This window comes from Sciurus carolinensis, chromosome 8 (genome assembly GCF_902686445.1).
Source record: "Sciurus carolinensis chromosome 8, mSciCar1.2, whole genome shotgun sequence".
NCBI lineage: Eukaryota > Metazoa > Chordata > Mammalia > Rodentia > Sciuridae > Sciurus > Sciurus carolinensis.
In genome coordinates, this window is record NC_062220.1 from 64,638,482 (window position 1) to 64,663,914 (window position 25,433).

General features: G+C 35.8%; 1 protein-coding gene across 3 annotated transcripts in view; it reads right to left on the reverse strand.

The window, feature by feature from the left end:
• Reln (reelin) overlaps positions 1-25,433 on the reverse strand; it is a 461,189-nt gene that overhangs the window by 98,777 nt on the left and 336,979 nt on the right. For all 3 annotated transcript variants that reach the window (XM_047560479.1, XM_047560477.1, XM_047560476.1), the window contains exons 21-27: positions 19,929-20,121; positions 18,837-18,949; positions 13,471-13,608; positions 12,276-12,462; positions 6,611-6,816; positions 2,845-3,016; positions 2,305-2,505 (exon numbers count right to left, since the gene is read on the reverse strand). In XM_047560479.1, the coding sequence (XP_047416435.1) occupies positions 2,305-2,505; positions 2,845-3,016; positions 6,611-6,816; positions 12,276-12,462; positions 13,471-13,608; positions 18,837-18,949; positions 19,929-20,121 (1,210 nt within the window). The remainder of the gene's footprint in view (positions 1-2,304; positions 2,506-2,844; positions 3,017-6,610; positions 6,817-12,275; positions 12,463-13,470; positions 13,609-18,836; positions 18,950-19,928; positions 20,122-25,433) is intronic.

The following is a 25,433-nucleotide window of genomic DNA, read 5'->3' on the forward strand; positions in this document are numbered from 1 at the left end:
TCTTTCTGTCTCCTCCACTGTTGGGCTGGGCCTGGCTCCTACCAGTTCTTACTTGGATCACTGCAATAGCTGCCCCAGGGTAGCTCTGCTATAGCCCTTGTCTCTGCTAGTAGATTGCCAGCACAGTGATTCTTTAAAATCCCAAGTCAGGGGTGGAGTTCTTGCCTCACATGGTGGGGCACTGGGTTCAATCCTCAGCACCACATAAATAAATAAAGGTGTTGTGTTCATCTACAACTAAAAATAATAAAAACAAATTTAAATATTTTAAAATCCCAGGTCAGTGCACGTCATTCTTCAGCTGGACTCTTTGTTCAGAGCAGAGACCCAAGAGTGAACTGACATTTTTACCCCCTTGTTCACCTTCTCTGCTGTAGTCACAATGGCATCCTTGTGGTTTCTAGAACACTTCCAAAAGACACACTTACCTCAAGACCTTGGTACTTTATGTTTCCTATGCCTGGAATGATTTTCTCTGTATAGCTAGCTGCATGACTCACTCCTTTAATTTTTAAAGGTTATAGCTTAAATACTATTTTATTAGGGAGACCAACCTAACCAAACCCTTTATAAAATGGTAACCACTCTCCGTCACCCTTCCATACTCTCTATTTTGTATTTATTTTCATAGCTTATGATAGTGTCCGAAACATACAGACTTTCTAAGGTTTGCCGAAAGAATGTCTTGTTGACTCTGCTTTCCCCTTGTTAGGTCAATACTCATACTGCTGCCAGAATGACCCTTCTAAAATAAAGGTCTGGTTGTGCCACTCAATAGACTGTAAATCTTCATTACTCATTGCTCTTGGGATAATGTCTGAGTGACATGATGTAGAATACAATCAAAACCAGCTCTTTTACCTCTGCTGCACATACCCCATACTCCTCCAAGTTTCCAACTCTGTCATTTTCATTTGTATTTTCATGTATTTGAGTGTTTTGTTCCTACTTTCTGGATTTCTCCCCCTTCCATTCTTTAGCTGGCTAAATCTCTATATTTCCAGAAGCTTTAAATTTTAATCCATCCACCTATCCATCCATCCATCCATCCATCCATCCATCCATCCATTTATTCAACTTAATATATATTTTTGAGCCCCTGCCACATGCAGGCACTATGCAGGGTACTCTGGTAGCATCCATTGCCTACTTTTACTAAAGCACTCCTATGACTGTACTGTGACTAGTTTTCTGGCTCATTCTATATCTAATAGCTTTCTGCTTGTGATGCAATAATTAAAATTTTTCTTGTGTGATGCATTCTTGCCCTCTAAGTACTTAACAGTTTTTAAACTTAGATTTTTTTTAAACTACAGAATATCACTTTGCAGAATTTAATGCCTAACTTACCATGATTTTGTAAGTAATTAAATGGAAAATGTGTCAGAGGAACAGCATAGTATTCTGGAAATATGTTTGCTGTTAATGTCATTTTGTTACCATTTTAAGTGTTACCAACAAATGAATATAGATTTATATACTGTTACTGATGCTTTTCCCATTACAGTTTAGCATCAAAATCCAAACAAGGAAGGATAATATTTTACTAATCATATTATTTATGACTAAATTGCTTGTTTACAGCTTGTGGAAATTATATTTGAAGAGCTTCCCATAAACCTCTGATCTCTTTAATAATTCCATTTGTAAATTATTTAGCATCTGCATCCTGCCGTTATGTAGGGACCATGTAGTTGTGCTAGCTCATTAAAACTGCATTACTTTAGACCCCAGAATTCACCAATGGGATTTTATTATAAACACAATGAAATTTTGATTAGGGTTCTGAGACAAGTGCTTGTCAAAGTAAATACTTGCTATACATGTTGATATGTTATCACAGGGCTGAAAAAAATAGACTTTTAGGAGAACAATTATAAGTGGACTAAAGAAAGGGAAATCATTTGGAAGTCCTACAGTAAACTCATAATATAACTCATAAGTCCAAACACTACTAGTACACTGAAAAAGGAGGCTTTTCCAGCCCATTCAGAAATACAGGATTAAGCAACCATCAGATTGACATCTTCAAAGTCCACGTTATTTTAAATTATGGACAAGTTCCATAGCACTTAAAGAAATAGAATGATTCAGTCACAACTCGTAGGACTTCGTAAAAACTGATAAACTTTTTTCCTTACGAGTAGAGTTTTTAGCTCTGTCTTTCTGTGATTGAGGATCCTTCATTCAAGTGAGTCCTTTTGCTAACAGAATAGGAAAAATTTGTGTTTTTCGTTTCACTTATAAATATGCAAGATGATTTTACTCTTTCACCTGCTCTGGGAAGACTTTGTGCACACATACCTTGAACTGTAGTACGTATCCAGGTTTAAGAGTCAAATCTCGAGTTACTGCAAATCGATCTCCATCTGATTTCCCAAACACCATGGCCGAAGGTGTAGCAGCACAGAAGGTTTCATTTTTAACCATTCCTTCATTAGCCAGCATCAACCACACACTCATTTGATTCATAGGGTAATCAAATGCTGGCTTCTCATAAAAGTTCTAATAGAAACAATAACAAATAAAGTAGGAAAGCAATTTGATAGCTTTGAAAACAAGAAAGGCATTTTTAGTTCATGACATGCTGGGCCATGTACCACTTGTATTTCTAGGAAAATACAGAAGAAATTTTAAATTAAATTTTTTTTGACTGCCATGAACATATTCTCCTGATTTAACAACCAAAAATATGTTGCTGCTGTTTATAATAAATTTATAAGCACAATAATAATTTTGCTTGATAACTTGGTTAGACTTTATAGTCCTTTTCACAGCCAAGTAATCCGTGAACTAGTAGTCAAGAGAGGTAACCAAAGAATGAAGTTACAAACACTAAAATACCTGGGGTAAAGTTGGGTTCACAACTGGAATAACCTGCTTCTGCTTCTCTGACAGAATGATGATGTCATCTACAGCCCACTGGTCATAGTCCTCCCCTGAGAACACCGGCTGCCACCAGCGGAACCTGGTGCAAGGAGTCTTAGCAGCAGCTGGAAGCTCCAGATACACGAATCTACATTAAAAAAAAAATCATTTATGGTGAGAAAAGGAAAAACTGTATTTTTCTTAGAAGGTGGTGAAATAACAAGCTTAGCAACAGGAGAGTTTATTTCTTTGATGTTTTTGAATTCTAAATTTGGACAGATCAGACAAGGAGGTTTAATGTGGTACGAAAGTTTAATCCTGGTCATGTTTACTTCATTTGGAATTGTATCTTTTGGAAAAGAGGAAAAATATTTCAGCTGCATTTGATTCACCAACTTCTTTTGACTACGATATGAAGGCTCATAACTTTTTAAAAAATGAAGAAAAAACAGTTCCTTCATAATATTACATTAATATAGTAATTTTATTAAAAATTTAAGAGTAATTCTTACTGTGGAAAAATCTAAGTATGCACTAAAAATGAAGCAAATCATCCATACTTTTCTGCATTTGGTTGGCCTTTGTTAACATTTTGATGTATATCATTCCAATCTATAATTTATTACATAGGCATTTATACTTTAAAAACTTGACATTGTAACATAAGCAATTCTCAAATTAAGGTTATTTAAGAACAATGTAAGTTTGTGGTGAAAAATCACGTACACATGCTAGTGTTTATCTTTTCTTATTACAAATAATTTTGGGGTGGAACATCTTATACATAAAGCTTTCTCTACACCTTAGGTTTTTTTTTTTTAATTTAAGATTCCTATAAGTTAAATTATTGGGCCAAATAAAGTGGTCATGTTTAAGGCTCTTGATTTTCCAAATTCCTGTCTGGAAGGGTTATGACGGTTTATAATAATTTGCAGGATGACACAAGGGAGACTGTTTTGCTGCTCCAGTGTGGAGACAGCCCTGGGTGCTATCATTAAAAAAATGGCACTTGGCTGTTAAAAAGTGGTATATTTTCATGTAATGGAAGTTCATTAGGATTCACATTTTATCGAACGTATTGCTTCCTCTTTAGTAATATCCACTGATTCCTTTTGTTTATTTTCCAATTGGGATCTTAGTGCTTTTTTTTGACAATTTGTATGAGCTTTTAACATTGATTCTTTATTTCTCGTATCTGTTGCAAATACTTTTCCCAATTTGTTTTCCTAATTTTCATCTATTTGTTTTCTTTGAAAAAATAAAGGTACATATATATGTAGTTTTACATTTGCATGTAGCACATTTTTATGTAAGTAGTCCTTTTCTTGGTGAATTCTCCCATTGAATTTGTATTTAGATCTTATTTTCCCAATCAGATAATAACCTATTACTTAACTGTTTAAATCATCAGTGAATCTTTAAAAGCTTTTAATGATATAAAGTGACAGTCTTAATATTCTTCCAAGTGTCTGCCCCTGGTTTTCTAATAGCACTTGATTAAATACCTTTTATTTCATTGATAGTTCCTGTATCTTTTTTTCATATGGAAGTTCCTATGTACATCTGAGTCAGTTTCTTGGTCATCTATTTGGCTTCCTTGTTTGTTCTATTTGTGTTCCAGTGTCATTTCATTTTACTTACATAGGCTTTATAATAAGATTTAATATCACATTGGACATTCCTTTGTCTCTTTCCCCAAAATGTAAGCTATTTTTGCCACCTTGTATTTTTATATATAAAAAGTTTCCCCCTCATATTAATTACATGTATTTACTATATGCATGTATGAAATTGTCACATGGAAGCACATTATTAAAAAGAAAAATTAAGAAATATCTTCATTTCATAAATTTCAGTTTTTCAATCTAGAGATACTGTATTATTTTCCATTTATTTGTTGTCTTCTGTATCTCTGAAGGAAATTTTGAACTTTTGAAGTTTTCCTCATAGAAATTCTCAGTATTATTTGTTAAAGTTATTTCTTATATTTATTTATGTATTTGCTACCATGAATGGGGTCTTTTCACCATATCTTTCAACTCAGTTTCTTAGTTTAGTGTCACAGAAACCTGAGACAATCTGGTGAATTCTTTGGCCTCCCATAAATATTCCCATAAATAAAACATTTTGCATAGTATTTGAGGTGGTTCACAAATGCCTTGAGTCCAGGTTATCTACTTTGGTTAAAACTAAGTATCTCTGGGATTTGAACAAGCCACTTGATTTTTGTTTATTTTCAGAGTTGTCTAGTCACTTTATTGAACTGATAGTTTCCATTTTGACATTTATATTACTTGGAAAAATAATTTGTGTTATTTTAAACTGTTGTTTAAACCAGTTTGGCACCATTACCAACCCTCTTTCTACTGGACTGCATCTTGGGGACTTTCACTAGGTTTCATCTCTCATCTGGGATTCACAACTTTCTCACTGGACATTAAATCTCATTTTACCCAATTGTCTTGTTTCTGGTTTCAGCCTCTTCCCCATGTTCCTTAGGTAAAATGCTTTTTCATATCTACTTGTGTTATCTATTATGGAAAGTTATATTGTCTTTAAGGTATCCAATATTTTGAATCAACAAACTTCTAAACCTTTCACCTGTTATAAAGGTATGTTTGAAGTAGTATGTTTAAAATACATTCAATTTCTAAGAATTTGATCTACATGTTCCTTAATAATTATCTTTCAATACAATAAGACTGAGTTGTAGTATGCAAAACAGGAACAATATTAATATATTAAAGCTTAATTATTGGTGGTCCACATAAAAGAATTTTGCCTTTGCATTAAAGTGCAAATATACAAATTAGAAAAAGGAACACTCTAAAAGTGATATCCTTGCATAAATTTTAATATTTATATAAAATATAAAGTATAAACACAGAATTTCAAAATACTACACAATTACAAAAGAACTAAATTTAAAAATACTGACTGCTTGGTGCAGGTATCACCTTTAAACAAAATTATTTTCCTAAAGGCTTCAACAGTTGTTGTCTAAGTTTTTCCCCCCTTAGTACTGTGGCTGAACCCAGGGGTGTTTTAACACTGAGCTATATTTCTAGCCCTCATAATTTTTTATTTTGAAACAGGGTCTCACTAAATTCCTTAGGGTCTCACTAAGTTGCTGATGCTGGCCTTGAACCTGCAATCCTCCTGCCTCAGTGTCCCAATTTGCTGGAATTGCAGGTGTGGTCATTGTAGCCCAACTGAAATATTTTACTATATATATTCTCCATCTATCAAAATTAAGACAGGGATAGGCCAATGAAAATTTTTAGAAAATCTCAACTCTACAGACTCATTCATATATGGTTTAGGACTTGTCCCAGATGTAGCCATATGAAAACTTTTAACAACAAACCTGTCTTGCTCTTGAATCTAACAGTTTAGCATATTTTGTGTGCACATAAAACCAAAACCCAAAATAAAATCTTCCTTTGGGAAAGTGAACTTGGAACATACCCATAGCACACTGGGTAAATAGTGGTCAATCATCTTGCTTTTCTTTTAGCCACAATTTTTTTTCAAAATCTTTAAAAATTCAAACATGAAGCAAATGGGTTCTGTTTCATCACTTATGTGAAATGAAATCTTTATATGTTGGTCCATTATTTATGTTAAATATTTATGAGTTTGTCTATTTTTGTAACTGTCAACATTTTAGAAATGCCTCAACAAAAATTTAATCTTTACCATTCCTAGAAACCACTGGAGGACCCAGCAGGTGGGAGGTTACCTTGGCTTGCTGAAATCTGAGAAGTACATCTCTGCCAACAGGTGCCACTGGATGCCCCCATTGTTGCTGTACTGGAGGAGGACGCCCTCCTCACGGCTGTCCGGTTTGTTGCACGCACCACTCTCTCCGCCTATCTGGATGTAGAACTGGACAAAGTCCACCCAAGAGGTATCCAGATCCCAGCTCACCAACTGTCTTTTCCCAGCCTTTCCAAAGAACAATAAAATCACTGTCAATCATCTGAGAGCTCTTTGGCACTAGACTGTTCTGTTCCAAGTTTACATGAACATCTTAACACTATATGGAGGTGGTTTTGTCCCCAGTTACTGTTGAGAGGAGCAAGTTGTGCCATTTTGCTGTTGTATTCTAGCTATGGTAACTGTTCTTGGGTATATTTGCTTAATTTCTTCATCACTGATCCCCAGACTTGGCTACAAGACCCTTGAGGATTTCTCATTATACCAAAGGGTACTTGAAAGTTTTTAAAAAATGAAGCAAAATTAATTTTAATTAAAACACTCCCAGTTTTTGCTTTGTAAATCTCCTCTGGGCAGAGTAACGGAGAAGGAAGACAATATACTTTGGAATTAGTTGGATTTAGGCTTTTTGGTTTCTGTTTCTGCAGTGCCAGGGACAGAACCAGGGCCTTGTGTACTCTAGGCAGGCATGCTACTACTGAGGTACATCCCCCAGCCCCACTTGGGTCTGGGTTTGAATTTCAACCCAATACTGTTCATGAACTGTGTGACCTTTCTAAGCTCTTATTTTCCTCAAAGGTACAATATGGGTAATAATACCTTCCTCATAGGCTGTTGTGACAAGTGGGTGAAATAACACATGACACAAGCTGTCTAGCCCACTATGTGCCTTCCTGAAGAAACATCGTCTCCAGAGATGTGCCTGGATCCTTCTCTCCCATGGGAATTAAAGTCAAACAGGCAAGATAGAAACTTCTTGGGAAAGAGAGTACTCCAATGTCTCACACTCCCAGTGTGCTGCCTGTTATCTGCCTGTCTCTCATTCTCAAATACAGAGGTTGGAAAGGGTTCATTTAAATAAGTTGTTATAACTACTAAACAATCTTGTTATGTCTTTAAAGTTTTAAAACTTTCCACAAATTCATTAACTCACTTCTTTCCATTAGTATGTCTGTCCCCTGTGCATCACAGTACTGTTGTGAGGTATACAAATGACAAGGATGTCACTGTTGTTGTATGTAAATGATTTCATGCGAAGGGAAATGAAAGGCTTGCTTTTGATATTCTTTCCCTAAGCAGATACTGACTAAAGCGTGGACTTCTCTGAGTTGGTCTCAGAGAACTCATAAGGAGTTCAATTAAAAGTCAGGAAAGAAAACTGAGATGGTATACATAATACAGAAAAACAGCCCTCATACTTACAGTGTGAACCCTACTCTAATCTACTAAGTTCATTATGGAAGGGTTTCAGTTATCAGAAGTTACAGGGTAAATATTTGGGGCTAACTAAAGGAGTACACTGCTATTGTTAGAACTAAAGCCAATTAAGAGATTCCAAGGCAAATGAGGGTTCCCACAAAATGAGAATTAAATGTAAGGCTGGAACTCACTCTTTGGAACTTTCAATTTTAGGTATGTATTTGAAGAAATCTTATAAGTAATATGCATTTTGAACTTGTAATATGTACTTAAAATTTTTTTGACTGTTGATTTGAAACCCTCAGCCATCCTAGTATTTTCATGCTTTAGGATCATTACAGGAAGAATGGTTTTTAAAACTATATAACCTAGCAGGTCAATTCCAATCTAAGCAAACTTATGAAAACCTTGGCATGTGGAAATGAGCCAGAAGGATACACACCTAGGTGAGGAGAGTTAAAAAAGTCAATTATCACAATTAGCTGGTTGGAATGATTGTTCTATTGTGAAATTCACAGAGCAGAGTTGTTTTTCCAGGAGATGATAGTGTTAGTCTTTGAAAGAAGGTTTTGTGGGATTTTTGTAAATGGTGGAAAATATCACACAAATGCTTAGTTTGGCACTGAAAGTGTTTTTTCCTAGAGAATAGCACAAATCATTTTCTTTTGTTCAGTGACCCGAAATAATGCTGAACATTGTTTTAAAGGAAGAGGAAAAAAAAAAAAAAAAGAAGACAGAAAAGGAAATGACTCATGACAAAGTTTTTGTTGGAATTTAGAATTTGATGTAAAAGATGCTTTGAAGTTCTATTACACTGTGATCAGTGGATTTGTGTGTATGTGTAGATATGTGTGCACACATGTGTTTCTATGTGCATGTGTGTTGGAGTAAGAGGTTAAGCATCTCCTCATTCCAGGAGTGTGGAAATTACCTTCCAATTTTATTTTCAAATTCTAGGTTAAAATGGTTCACTACTTTAAGGTTTTAGCCAAAAATAAAACAAGTTTTAACAGGGAATGCGTTCAGAACTAGAACTTTTACAACAAGACCCCTAAAATATTTCATTAATTTTTACCTTTTACCACCCATTGAAGTTTCTTTAATGAATCAAAACACCACTTGAAACAGACTTCTATTTATCTGAAGATAACCATTTCTTCTGCATTTCTTTCTTAATTTCATTCATTCATTCTCTTCTTCAACTATTGTGCCAGGCAGGACACCATTTATTATAGAAACAATCATGAAAGGAGTCCACAGATTTGTGGCAGAGACAGTAATGACAACTGAGGATTGTGGACCAAGTCCTGGTTACTTGTTGAACCCCCTTTGGTCCTAGGATCACTTACTAGTTCTCAAATCTATTTAGTCTTGAGTACTTATTGATGTGTGTATGCCTAGTGTCAGGCGTACTATCTAGAGTTTGGCTCTGTCAGTGGGGTTCTACATTCTGCCAGGTACTATGTGGACACAAAAAATAAATACGTATATGATCAGTAGATGTATAAACGAGAATCGTTCTAAGGATAGAGTGATTACTACAGTTTGTCCTAGCTCCTGAAGTCTTCATGGACACAGCAGGCTTTGAGAGGATGCTGAAAGGTTTATGTGATACAGAGAAAATGGAAGGTGTAATGGGGTAGTGGATCCAGAGCAAGGCAGGGAAACTGGATGATGAGGAGAGTTTCCTGGCTGGAGTAGAGGACTCATGTTTGGAAAATGAATACAAGTTATGCAGGGAGGGCAGGAGACCATCCTGAACATTTGCAAGAGGAAAGAGAAAGGATGGAAGTATATTTTAAGATAAGTTAATCGCAGGTTTTGTGCATAGTCTAAAGTCCTTCCTTTGGGTTCTTGCCTGTTGGCCACTTCCAAATGCTTGCTGCAGGAATGCCAAACTGTTAATCCCCCTCTCTACCAAGCCAGTGAGCACGTGACAGTGGCAAGGCCAATCATGATTCTGTACACTATTCCTCTCAGGACAGAGAGAGACTGCCAATCTAAAACCTTCTTCTTTTTTTTCTTTGTCACTGCTTAGAAAGCTCCGTGGCTATTGTGCCACACCATGGTGGCAGTGGAATGGAAATAGAGACAGCTCTGTGGGCAATTGAGTTAAATATTTCTGAGGCCAGCCTCCTTGTGTTTTGACTGCATGAACTCAGTTTTTCCCTTTTTTGGCTCAGATGGTTTCCCCAATTAGAAATCTAAACAGATCTGAATCATATAAAAAAAAAAGCAAGCAATTACTTTGCTATTCTGACAAAAATTCACAAAGAAAAGCTGGATTGGGAGGTGAAAAGAAACATTTCACTTTAAAAATTATGTGAACATATTCAATAATACCAATTTGAAATTTATTCTCATAAAATATAATTATGATTGCTAACACTTAAGAGCTTTTTCAATGTACCCAACATTATTTTTTGATCTTAACTGCACTAACTCACTTATTATTCCCAACATTCCATTTTATAGACAAGAAGACTGAGATAAAGAGAGATGTTATAACTTTGCAAGGTAAATCAATCAATAAGTTTTGGAACACAGATTCAAGCCCAGGTTATCTGAATTCATAGACTTTCTTGAGTTAAGTGGAAGAAATATTGACATGTAACCCAGACCTTTAATATATTTAAAAATTGTGTGTGTGTGTGTGTGTGTGTGTGTGTGTGTGTATGCACATGGGTGTACCCATATTTATTGGGGTGTTGGGGTACATATTGGAGAAAGATTCATAATCTTGTTTTAAAAACAAGATTAAGGCCTATAGCCTTCCCTTTTCTGTGATTATACAGAATATGCAGATCTATATAATGTCTGTTGATCATTCATTGACTATTATCTTTAATAATGTTCATCAGGGGACCTTTGATGTCAATGGATAAGAAATAGAATCCACGGTTTACTTTCTATCATTTCCTGTCTTGTTTATTTCCTGATTCTTTGTTCTGCACCTGCATCAAAACAAAACCTGTACCTATTTTTGAACTTGCATAAATGAACTTGTCTTGGATTTTTGCCTAAACAGATTCTGCAATATATCCACCCTATGGTATACTATCCACAACTCTACTTTGTACATGATGTAAAGTGGGACAGTTCCAAATGTCCCAGAATTGGTGGCTCTAGTCCTTTCTAGAAAGTAGTATTAAGCACTACACATTCTAAAGGGAGTTGCTAATAACAAAGATATTGCTCAGATTGGAGATGAAAACTGTACCCATTTCTAGTCCCTTTGAAAATTGCATAAGGAGGTACATTGAAGCAGAGAAAAAAAGAATGTCCAACCCATACTGTAGCAAGGGAGGAGAAGGAGATGATTCCCTCTATCCCATCCCTAACCAAATGGACAGGGATTATGGGTGTACTAAGATGATCAGTCATTTATACCTTGGTCCCTACTTGGATACCAATCTGCATGCCTAATTTGGTAGCAGATTTCACCAGTATCCATGGAACCAAGCCAAAATAAGACCTGAGATGTCTGCTCACCATGGACAGCTGCTCAGTTCTCATGCAACAGCTCTGCACGCACACTCCTCCCTACCACTATTCTTCCTTCCTCCAATCATATTTCTGAGATTAATGGATTGACAAAATTAATAAATGAACATAAAAGTGGTTTTCTATGTGTCAGAGATTCTTTTACATAATTGTCAAATTCTAACTCATTTAATCTATATAAAACCCCCAATGAGATAGATTCTCTATTGTCCCAAACTTTATAGATGAGAAAGTTAAGCCACAAAAAGATTAAAGTAATGTGCTCAAAATCACAGAGCAAGGAAAAGGTAGAATCAGGCTGAATCATGTAGTCTGGCTCCAAGTTGTTTCCTTAACTTCTAAACTCTTCTACTCCTACACCTGCTCATTTCTCACCCCAAGCCCACACATCCACACACCTGACAAAGGACAGGGTAAGAAAAGACCAAGAACCTTCCCCATCCAAAAACTCTCAAGACATAAGCCTTGCTGATATCACAGTAGAGGAAAGAAACAGGATTTAAATTAGGTACAAGAAGATAAGAATTGTAAACCAGTATCACCTGGATCTGTAGTAATCAAAAAACAAAACAAAAAAAAAAAACCCTCAAGTTTCCCAAGATGTAGTGAAGGGATAGGAATTTGACAAAGCCCTGTCAAAAGCAGGGAATGCGGGCAACCAAAAAACATTTCATATGTGTACCTTTAAAGTTCAGTCTGCCCTGTAAGCTGGTCACACATTAAAGTAGCACTGCCCCAATGACTCAACCCAGTCTTGGTCATACCTTGCTGAAGTACAGAGATGATCCAGAAGAGACAACTCCACATCCTTGTTCTGGTTTTACAATTTCTCCCCCAATTACTTCTTGCCAGTCAGACTCCCAACCATTCTGGTTCTCAAAATCTGACATAATTGTTGAAGGAAGTGCAGCTTCTGGATGGCATTCGGTGCCTTGGTATCCCTGGTCACACCTACGAGAGAGCAGGGCCAAGTTACCAAGTCATCAACTACTTGGCAGTACAACAGTTATTTTGCCTAAAACATCTAGGTATCTTACTTTCCTTGAGTCTTACAATTAACATAAGATTTTTCTCTACAGTGTTAATCTGTATATGTGATGTAGTACTAAAAAATTTAGTTTTCACACTCCCCAAAATAAATAGAATCCTTCCTGAAAAGACATCGTAGTAGAATGGTAGAATTTAAGCGTTAAGTAGTAATGAAGAAGGACACAGGTAAGTGTGTTTATGGGTGTGTCGGGTGGGAGCAAGTGAGTGGAATTTTCCTGCAACCTTAAAAAGTCACATAGAAGTGTTTGTTAGACCAACATGTAACTCTGGCCATGTTTTATCTTCTCTTTATGATTGAATTATGTCTCTTTTATAGTCTTTAAGGATTCAAGTGTGTTCCTATCTCATTCTCATTAGTGATAATCACCGTCTTGTTTCCCTGTGTGTACAACCTTGAGCTTCTGCTGAAGTGGCATAGGAGAGTGAGCTGCAGTGTTTCACTTTCGAGGAGAAAGGAGAAAAGACAGCAAGACATCTTTTAATAAACTGAAATTTAAAACCAGAAGGTCTTGTCTCTGAATATATGACTTTATATTTGTTTTAATGTATCTTTTTTTATTGTTGTTGGTTTTTGTTTTGGTACTAGGAATTGTCTATCACTGAGATACACCCTCAGCTTTTTTATTTTTTTAACGAGATAGGGTCTTGCTAAGTTGCTCAGGCTGGCCTTGAACTTGGGATCCTTCTACCTCAGCCTCCCAAGTAGCTGGGATTACAGGTGTGCACTGCTGCACTCAGTAAATGTAATGGTATCTTTCACATTTAAAGAAAGAACAGAAAGTAGGCTCATTTTCTTTCGGTTATTTCATCATCTATTAGTCTACCCACTATTGACAATGACAGCTGTGGTATACCCACAGACACGAATCCCGAGAAGCAGGGATGGATTGCATTTGCTGGAGCTCGTACCTGCACATGCCATGGTCACATGAACCATGCCCGCTGCACATGTTGGGGCACTGCTGCCCGATGTAAATGCTGTCTAAAGCCCACTCATCTTGGGCTGTATAATAGCTCTGACTCCATCGGAAGCGGGTGGCACTGGACCTGGAAACAAAGTACAGTAATAAAAATCGTGTTTCAACTGAGAAGTAGTGCTCCAGACTGCCAGAGCTCCAGATAACTAACTTTCTTGTTCTTTAGTTGCCCATCATTTTTCTTCAGTTTAATTTTCACTCAATTACTGTGCCATACAGTCATTCTATCATGAATGAAAGTTAAAAAGACATTTCCGATATTAGATATACTTCAATCTTAATTCATTTGAGACAGTTTAAAGAAAATGTTTTGCTGTTGCTCAGAGATTTGGTGCTAGAAAAAGAAAAGAAAGGATACTTTTTAAAAATAAAAATATCCACTAAATGGAGCGTTCACAGAAGAAAGTGTAAAATTTCCAATCAGAATAATTCAGTTTCTCAGAACAAATAAATCATGTTATTGGCAGATTTTCGGTTAGCTCACAATATAAAACAAAGAATTTTGTTTTGGGTAGAGAGTTTTGTATTTCAGGGTAGAGCGGACGTGTAGTACATATGCTATACTATTTTCCAAGTAAGAACACCTGCATGCTAAAGTCTGCTTCCTTCTGAAACACTGATTTGCTTGAATTTCATGGACCAGCGGATCTTTACTGGAGATGGAAACTGAAGTGGTACACTGCACAGACAGAAACACTTGGGACTTTAATTCATTGAAACCAGATGTAAAGTCTAATAAAGAGAATATTTTGATAGTAGTATCAAGAAGGTCTCAAGTCACTCACTATTTTAAAATATTATTTTTTTAAAATTATGGCACATTTTTCACTTGTAGGAATTTTCAGGGGTCTGTCATTAGATCTTTTGGGTCAAAGTGCTAAACAAAATAACAAAAAAGGAGTTACAGAATTAACGTGGGTGCTTAGCTACCTGATTAAACCATTCCTAAGCATGCCATCTACCCATATATTTGATCTTAATGTCTCTGAATGATCCATTAAACTTTCTGCATCAATTACACATATTAAGTACTCCCTAAGTACATAACCACTGTTAAAATCCAGATGAAGATTTTATTGTTTATTTTACCAATGATCTGTTGCTAATAGGTTGCACTTTCATCTCTGGTAGGATAATTCCTGGATTCACTGGGATACATCCAGTAGACACAGTTTTACTAGTTTATCAGTGCTTGTCAAAGGATACACAATGGGGCAAGTGTACCACCTCCTCCATGGTAACAGGTTTATGCTTGTAATTAAACAGTCATGACAATTTCCATAGTCCCATTGAGAAGCCGTTTTTAGAAAAGCCCTCTCTAAAGGTGGAAACAATGTCTCGCAGTCTAGAACCCTACAGAATAGAAGCAAATATAACTCATGCACCATTGTCATCATGAAAAGGAGAGTTGACTCATAATCTGAGTCAAGTCCACAGCCACAGTTGACTAAGCCGTAAGTTCATTTGAGGCAGGGATATCTTTTGTTCCAGTGGTTACACAGGAAAAGAATAAAGAAAGTGCTAATAAAAGTGTTATAAAAATGAGTCAAGGAGTGGCTGAACAGCTCAGGAAAGGGCAGACTGTTTCTCACTTCTGTAGGTAATGGAGTAAAGAATGTACTAGGAGTCAAGGGACGAGACTCCCCAGACCTTGATGTCCAATTTATCAGCTCTGTGACCTTTAGTGAGAAATCTAAGCCTTCAGGGGTATCCACTTCCTCACTTCTCAAATAGAGGGTTTCAGCAAACTGATTTCTAAGATCCCTTCTAGCTTTCAAATAAAACGATTCCTCTAGTAGTGTGTTGGCCAAGGTGACAGTTTTCTTTATAGTTAATGCTGCTACGAAACCCACGGCATACATTATTATGAGGCTTTGCCACTTTCAGTATTGAAATGGGGTGTGAGGGGGTTCAGGAATCTGTCCTAGATTTCCAAGTTTATTTATGCTTTTACTAGTCACGTGCAGACATATTCTAAATTCTTTTCCTAAATAAATTAATCCTTACACACAATTTATGAACTCTTGAAAAAGGTATTTCTTAAGACAAAAAGCTTAAAGGGAACTATTCCATTTAAATAAAACCCATAGTTTAATGTTCTGATGTTAATTAAGAGAAAATTCAAGAAACGGTGGTTGAATATTGGCTTCATTTTTAGTGAGAAAAAAAAAAATCAGTTGTGTGAGCCATCTCCAGCTGGTCACACGTGGGAGGACAAGGTGTGATCTCACTGATTTTCAGCTGCCTCACTGCTAAATATTGCCCAAAATATCAATGTTTAATTTGCCCGATTCTCTCTTTCTTCCAACCAAGTAATCTTAGGAAGATCTTGTACACTTTGGATAGAATCTGAAAGTGCAACTACTGCTATGTGGGTCATGAAATGAGGTTGACTTGCATTTAAAACCCAAACTCTATGGATTCCCAAAAGCAACAAAACTTGAATCTTCATTTAATTTTTCCCCCCATATAAACTTCAAAACAGAAATAAAATGGCATTGAGTCATCTCTTGGTAGTTGGATAGCCTCAGGAATCAAGGTAAATGAAGGCTGACTAAATTGTATTTTCCACCTTCAGAGTTCCTGTAATTACATTTACCCAATTATTCTGAAACTCATTCAGTCATTAGGTGTTGATTTGTTTATGAAGTCGGCGACTGACAGCTGTTTGGGTCTCATTAGGCCCTGTTCTTATGTAAATGTCTCTCATAAAAACGAAATTAATTTTCATTGGGTAACAAATGTTCAGTTCTTATACAATATAATTTCTCTGAGCAGGTGTATACATTTGATATTTCCACTTTAAGTTATCCTATCTAGCACATTTTCCAAAGTTAACAGATCTTAATAATGCTAGGGTCACATTTGCTTTTATGCATTCAATTTATATTTTGTATAAGTTTAAATCAAAACAGCAGAACAAAGATTGGGCCAAAATAATACAGCTTCAAGCTAAACTTTACTGCTTTTCCCCAATGAAATATTATTTGCAAAAGTTTGAAATGAACATAATAAAGTTATCAAGAATGCCAAGAAGAGTAAACATATTTAATCTTTATAGCAGAACTTTTAAATGTTATAGATCCAAAAACAGTGACAAAACCAGTTAAACATTACTTTTTAAAAATTATAGCAATAATGTTTAGTTTGAGTATTATAGTCAGTAGGAATGCTAAAATAAATATCCTACTGGGCTGTATGTTTTTAAAAAAATATTTTCACTTTCTTTTTCCAGAGCTTTGAAGGAAAGTAGAGAAGCAGAGCTTAATCATTATTGCATGCGTTTAAAGGCAAATGGACAAAGAAATAAATTAGTTGATTTTTTTCTGTTTTCAAACTGAAGTATCTTATAATGAAATATCTCTTTAGTTTATTGAGGCACACTAAATTAAAATTCTATTTAATTTTCCAACATTCAACGAGCACACCTACTATATGGCAGGCACTATATTGAATCTAGAGTTTAAGGGTCAACATATCTCCTTTCAAGTGTTTAATTAACACTGAGGAGAATTAACTTTTCTGACTATGCTAAAACTTTCAACTTGGTGATGTTCTTTCGAGTTATGAAATAATAGCAGCATACACTTTGAGTGTAAAATACCTACAAAGGTATTTTTCTGACAAGGTTAATATTTTTTGGATACTTCCTCAGATACCATAAATAAGAAAAATAGCTCATAATGTTTCCAGGGGTAAAAAGACATCTCTAAATTACACCATCAATATTATCTTACCATAATTTTGAAATCATACTACATGTATCAATGAATAAAAATCAATAATTTCAAGTAATGACAGAAATATACTTAATTATATGTGTGAAATAAGGGGAAAAAACCCTCAGTTGCTTGTGCCCAGTATGACTAGTATTTCAATTGTTGATGTGTCATTTTGCATAAACTTTTACTGATATATATGGTTAGAAAGTCTTTCAAATTAAATCAAAGTTTGATTATATTCCTGGCAGTAGACATCAAAAAGTAGGTATTACAGAAAGTAAGAACATGATATACAAAGTATCAACAGAGTATCTAAGAAATGACTCACAGCTGGACAAAAAATAAAAATCTGTGCAAATCAAATTTCAAGCATTTTATTCCAAACGACATAATGATGTATCCTTAAACCTAATCAAGGAGTCATTCTTACATAATGCAGTGATTCAATCTAAAGGCATTAAAATAATGCCAGGTTGTTAATCAATTAGTTTTGTATAGAGTCTAATTTTTATATAAAATAATCTGAGGATTTATTTTATAATTTTCACAAAAGGGGTATGAAAGAAAGATATCACAGAAAAATAAACTACTTGTTTCTCTTATGCTTTTTCTACTTGTACACATCACAGAATCAGAATTCCAGGACTGTGAGGGAACTTTAAGATAATCTAATTAAAACGTTTCATTCTATGATTAAGAATTGACCTTAAAAGATGGTGAATGTGAAGATCATGTGGTTAACCACTGGCAAAGCTATTCTGAGAATTCAGACTTTCTAATTAAAAAAATATATTTTTAGTTGTAGATGGACACAATACATTTCTTTTATTTTATGTGGTGCTGCAGATTGAATCCAGTGCCTCACATGTGCTAGGCAAGCATTCTACCACTGAGCCACAACCTCAGCTTCCAGGCCTAATTTTTATCTGGGCTTCTTCTTTGGGCAAAGGTCATCCTGTTCAAGGCCTTTAAATCCTATTCATAGTACTTAATTTTTAATCCCCCAGACCCACCACCCCCTAATACTGCATTATTTTGATTCGTCTACCTAACTTGGAAGAGTGTAATATCTGGGAAAAGCTATTGTGCTTTTTTCTTTCATATTACTAAAATATTCTTTCTTGATTATCGAGGCCCCTCCTCCTGGGGGATGATTTTTATTTACTGAAAAAATGTCACTAGAGAAAGGAGTACATGTTAAACTTTTGATATAAAAAGTAGGGCTTTGAAGTAAGTCAATAAATTTGCAATTTATACTGCTCATATTTTTAGATTCCTGTATCATTGCCTTTTGTATGTCAAACCTAAAGGAGCTGGCTCTTAAGTTCTCCTCCCCAAAACAAAAACTTGGGACAAGAAGGGAGGTCAGAGGAAGCTGGGACACTGGGAAACAAAATTTTCATTAGCTCTATTTTTCAAATATTTTTCAGTACAAAAGAAAGATTTGGGTCTTTGGAGGGTATAAAACAATGAGTAAATATCTTGCTATTGTGCTTAATTCATCTTAATATTCAAGTCATGCCAATGGAGATAGTAATTTAAAGTGACAGCCATATCTAAAGATGTCATCTCTCACCAAGTTTTCTGGGGAAGAAGCACTATGACTCTTCTCCACTGCGTGAACTCACTGGCATGGTAAATACTTGCTGATGTAAATTCTTGACAACTTGGCATACTTGGAAGGCATTCCTGAAAGAGAGTAAGGCAAAATTAAACTCTACCTTCTTTTTCCCCCAAGGGAAATATGTTTACGCACCACTGTAAGTAGAAAAGACCTGAGGGAGCTGGGCATGGTGGCGTCCGCCTATAATTCCAGCTGGGAAGCTGAGGCAGGATGATCAAAAGTTCAAAGTCAGCTTCGGCAATTTAGCAAGGCCCTAAGTAACTTAGTGAAACTCTGTCTCTAATAAAAAATGAAAGGGCTGAGGATGCAGCTCAGTGGTTAAGTGCCCCTGGGTTCAATCCCTAGTACCCAAAACAAAAGCATACAGACAAAAAACCTGATGAAGGTCTAATGTAATAATCTTAACTACTGGTGATGTGGATGCATTCCATGATTTTTCCTTCCGTGATGCTGAAACATTTGGGAAATAACCGCAAATGAGATGCCACATGAAATGAAATGTCTCCCAGTTCTCACATGTACAAACAGAAATGGATTGGGACTCATTTTTAAAATCTGTTATTGGCATATGTTAAAATTATTCTATTCGTCAAGGTATTTATGCATTTATTGCTATGCCAGATTATCAATGTATACATAAAAAAGTAAATTTTATTTTAAAAAATGGATCTGTGTTTCTTTTTTTGTTGAGACACCATATTCTTTATATAGTCTATCTAAAGGTAAAGAGACAAAGGAAAGGAAGAGATGAAGATGCGAAATGGGGAAAGGAAAGATAAGTTGATAGTGGAAAAAGAGTAGAGAAAATAGTATTTAAAATATAGAGTATTCAATCTTGAAGTAATTCCCATTTTTTTAATATTTCCAATTACCATTTACTATCTTGTAATGAAGAATGTGTTATCTTTATAATACATTGCTGACTTTATGCCAATTTTGTTACAAATGATGCTATTTCCTTTCAACTTGAACTAAACTTTTAGAATTTTAACTGCTTTCATATAAAAAAAGGAAGAAGTCACCAACTTGAGAAAATATACTTACTTCTTGGACAAGATGCCAGGTAAGGCCATGGTTGGTTGAGTACTCCAGTTTAACCTGGTTATCCATGTGCGGGGTGTATTTCTGGCCACATCCCATCACCAAACTGAACTGAATCATATAGGACGCACCTATCTGCATTGACTGTGTTTCCACATAGCGCATACTTGAGGCAAGTTTAGAATCTCCGGTAAAACTGAAAGAGACAGAGGTGGAAATCAGAAAATTCTAAAAAGTGAATCTAAAAATTAAGCTCCTCACTTTGATTTTTCTTTCTTTCTTTTTCTTTTTTTTTTTTTTTCTTTTTTTGGCACTGGGAATTGAACCCAGGGCACTTAACCACTGACCCATATCCCAGTCCTTTTTATTTTTTATTTTGAGACAAGGTCTTGCTGAATTGCTTAGGGCCTTACTAGGTTGTTGAGGCTGGCCTCAAACTTGACCTCCTGCCTCAGCCTCTCCAGCTGCTGGGATTATAGGCATGCACCACAGTGCCTAGCTAAGCTCTTCACTTTGTATTGTATGCTAAAACAGTGTCGTGTTACTTATTTAAACCTTGCTAAGTTCTAGAACAGATTTCATTCAATGTAATAAATGTGATTTTAAATAATCTATCAAAGAAGCAACTTTTTAAAAAGTTAATATCTACAGTTGTCAAATGTATCTGAAATTGGGTACTCACTCATATATTGCTCTCATTAATCTCACCTCTTGCAATCTATCCTAAGGAAATAATTATAAATTCAGAGACAATTTTATAAAAATGTGATGAATATTACACGATTAATTATAATAATAATTGGTCACAATCTCATTGTCAAATGAGAAATGCAAGGCTTAAGTAAACTGGCATAGACAGCTACCTGTCAGAAAATTATGTATGTTTCAAGTATTTATGAAGGTAATGTAATCACACTTAAATATATATTATGAAGTACATTTCAAAAATATCCACAAGATGATAAAGAAATGAAATTGACCAGAATGTTTGCGGTAGCTGTGTTTGGTGGTACAAACTTTCACAATTTCCATTTTTTTTTCCTTTTGTTGTTTTCCAAACAGATTCTAATGCTCATGCATTAAATACTATGAAAAATCATAAGGTAATTTTAACAGTTGTGCCCTAAGTCAGTAAAATTCCCATGTTTTACTGGGTCTCAAATGAGTATTGTATAATTGTAATTGTAAACTGTTCAAAGGTAGACAAAATTATTATTATTTTTTAGAGAAAACTTCTCAAGGAATCTGAAATCTTACCAGGAAGATTAAAATATGAACACATTTGCACTGAAGCTACATAGGTCAACTACACTAGGGTTTATCTACCATGGCACTTGTTTCTGTCATTCTGTAAAAGGTCCACTACTGCGCTTCAACAGTAACCCCTACTAGTCAGAGGGCATAGAAGATATGGGCCAAGGAGCTAATGTAATACTCTGTGGAATCTTTGCTGCATTTAATATATTTTCTTACTTTTCTTTTGTGGTATCAGCAAAATAAGGAGGAACTACTATGACTTGCTTCTTGCAGAAATGAAGGTGTTATTTAAAATGCAATACTGTTCATAGATTGAGTCACAATAGAGTTGGACTAAAGGTTATAAATTATAAGCTTTCCCCATCAATGGGTAATTACCATTTAGCTAACAGATTTTAAACTAAGATTTTATACTTGAACAATGAATAGAGAAATAAAACAGAAGTACTCCAATATCTGCTTTAGTAAAATGTCCAATAAAAGGAAGAAGTTATTATATTCAGTATGGTTGGTCTTGCAAATCAGTTAAGAAATCACAAAAGCCACAACTTCTTTATTGTTATCGAAAAAGGTGCATTTATTGAGTGTAGGTCCAGAACAAGACTGTGCTGAGCATAATACCCATGTTGTCTTCTTTAGTTTCATCCTTAGAGTAACTCTGAGTAGTAGGAACAATGATCTCTTTTTAGCAGTTGAGGAAATCGGGTGTCAATGGTAAGGAGTCAGTGAGAAATTGGTTTTGCTTGACTCCAAAGTCTCTTAACCAATATACTATCTCTGTGTCTTTCAATCATTCTAAGATTGGGAGAGGAAAACACTGCAATTTGAAATAAAATTTGCTTATAGTTAATTTATAAGTCATTAACTTCCAGTATTTATGCAATGACACTGTGATGCTAAAGACATAAAACTATGACTGCTGTTATATGTTGGAGTACACAGGACACAATCTAAAAATATAACACTGTAGAATGCAATTTTTAGCAAAACTGGCAAAATAAGTCCACATAGAACAAAAACATTAGTAAGTCATACAGGCACAAACTTAGATCTCTGTCATTCCCATGGTCTTCTGAATAGGCAAAGAAGGTTTTCCAAAAGTTTTTTTTTTTTTTCTGGGAGAAATAGTGTTGCTTTTAGGTTTAAATGCCCCTTTTAATGCTTTCAAAGAGGGATGTAATCAGAGGCACGCCAACTAGCCTTCACTTAAATTGTTCTTGCTTTAAAAATGTGCCATCTTTCCTGGGCATCTTAAGAGAAAACCCCACATTGCGGGCAGCATGTAACCTGATGTGTCTGCAAGTGACACAGAGCCACTAAAGCCTTCTCACTTCTGCCATGCATGCAATTTTCCTATGCCAGCATTTCTGAAATAAGTTAAGATTATTTTCATAGTTTTTTTTTAATTCCTCTCTTCTGGGACTGTTTACTGTCCTCATAGTTCTATACAAAAACAGAAGGAAATGCTGTGTTTTACACATACATCATGTGCACCTAAACCCTTATGTGGTTACAAAAGGAGCTATGAAATTTGCTGAGGAGCTGGAAGCATATACACAGAAGGAGCTACTACGATGGAGAACAGCAGATTTTAATGATGCCAAGACACCAAGAAAATAACAAGATAAAAAGTATGTAAAATAACAAGTTCAATAAGCAAAATGATGGCAGTTAAACAGTGACAACAAGTCTTGCTTAGCAACTGTATCTGTCAACTGGTGGAAGAGCTGCCCAGCGTGTCTGCCGTTTCCTAGTGTAGGCAGATCCTTAAGGGTGGACCAGTTAACTGCCAGCCACAGCCTATTGTCTCCCCAGTCACCTTCCAGAGATTGTGTCTACCAATGAGTTCTCACTAGTGAGATGGAAGGGAAAGATGCTAGGTGGATTTACTCACTGGCTTCAATGATAAGTTTTTAAAAAGGGACTGGTGGAATTAACTGCCCCACCCTTTTGCCTGTTGCTTCTATGGGTTTCCTTCCTTTCTAGTGTGGTATCGTCTCTCATTAGCAGAACAAGCACATGGGTAGAGACCTCTTTGCTGAAACTGTGCAGTGAAATTCTGGGTCTCTGGTGGCCCTGTTAAGGTTCTCTCCAGTCCTGGGCTGTCTGTTCTGGGGCCACTTGTTATAAATGAAAACTAAGCCTCTTGACTTGTTTATGCCAGGGTCAGTGTCTTCTTGTTTTGTAACCTAGCACTGGATGCATTTCTAACTGCCACACCTGCCACACCCCATAGTACTGTATGATATGTATCCAGATGCCGTAATCAGAAACAAAATGGCACAGGAAAGATGTCCATGCTTTAAGCTCTAGCTCACTCAGCACAAACTCACTTGACTGCTTCTGGTTTACTCAAGTCTGGCTGAAAGACAGGGATATTAAGTTCGCAGTTTCCATTCTGAATGCTCATACTCAGTTGGGGTGTGGGGGCAGAGAATGTCCTCTAGTTTACAGAACTGCTCCTCTTTGCTGCTTACTGAAGTTAAGATTATGTTTACAGAGGCAAAAATGAACCTGAACTTTTTCTCTGTTACCATCATAGGAAGAGAAAAAAAGAGCCTGCATCAGCATTTTGGGAAGAAATTCTAGAGACAGAATGCACTGGGAATCAGGAGGTTTGGCTTTATTCATGCTAACTTGAAAGAGTGCCTCAAAAATAAAGAAATGACTTTTAAAAGTTCCTGTGTCTAACTGCAAGATTTAATGAGACAATGGGGATATCTCTTTTCACTAGGACGATATTACCCCTCTCTTTAATACCAACCGCAAGAAGGCTAGTAGGTTATTATGACACTGGTCAAATGGATAACACCATAATGTAACTTCAGTCTCCACAGTTCTAAGTGCTTGGTATATCTCCTTCACCTACCCCTCCATTATTTAATTTCAGCTACTGCCGAAGACCTGTTTTCCTGACCACATTGGAAGCTTTCCTGCAGAGAGGGATCATATCTTCTTAATCTCTGCCTCCCCAAAATATGAAGAAAAAGGCCTGTATCTCATAGAAAACATTGTGTTGGACACCATGGTTTTCTAGCGGCCGGATTATCTCATTTGACTGTTGAGTCAAGGCCACTTGGGGGACATCAGGGATCTGTAACACTGTGTTACAGAGAAGGACAACAGAGAGGTGGAGTTGCTGGCCCCAGAGACACAGTTGCTAGAAAGCAAGAAAGGAGGCCTTCTGACTTCTATTCTGACATTCTTTCCACCATGTCCCACCTGTGGAAGAATCTCAAAGAATGTTTGCTAAATGAAGTAAGTACATGCGTGCAGTCTCTCACCTAGGGAGCAGACCGGCTTTACAAAACTATAGCTACTTCAATGCTGTAATGAACACAGATAAGGTTCTGAGGTGACCTTGGCTTAAAGAAATCATGTTCTCTCCAGAGTCTCTTTTCCAACTTCAGGAAAAAAAAGACTTTTATATGAAAGGCAGATAAGTAAGCAGTAGAATACTTGGGCCACAAACTCCTTAAAAGCAAATTCATGTCAAGCAGCCAAATCATCCAGGGACTGAGTCATTTTTGACAACTGATTTCACCTCTCTAAGAATATTTTTGTTAGAAAGTCAGCATGGCTGAAATCTCATTTTTAAAGTGCTGTAACAGAAAACACTGTATCCATATTTACATTTCTTAGAAACCTAAGCAATACTGTTATTTTTCAAGATTCTCACAGAAAAGAACAAATCTGCAGAGTTCTTTTCAGAGAACATAAGAGTCACCAAATGCTATTTTTGTTTTGATACTATTCAGAAGTTTTAGTCATCTGCAGAAGGAGATGTAAATGAATCTGGCTCTTAGATATCATTGTCTTTTTATGTTCTTATAATCATAAAGGTATGTTCACTAGATTTGATAGAAAAAACTCAGTTGCTGTTTTTATAATATTAGAAATAACCATGATATTTTAGTGTATTTTATAAATTCTATACTTATTGGAAAAAAACAATCTGACAATGTAGAAGAAGCAGTTTTTTTTTTAAAGAAATTAAAGTTTACAATTCTATTATATAATGAGCACTTAACATTTTGATATAAATACTTCTGGGAATGTTTTCTTATGCTTACACAAAGATACAGACACATATACACTCAACTTTAATTCTGTAAAAAATAAGTAAGAGCTGGGATGGTGGCACATGCCTGTAATCCCAGCGACTAGGGAGGCTACGGCAGGAGGATGACAAATTCAAAGCCAGCCTCAGCAATGTATTGAGTCCCTAAGCAACTTAGCAAGACCCTTCTC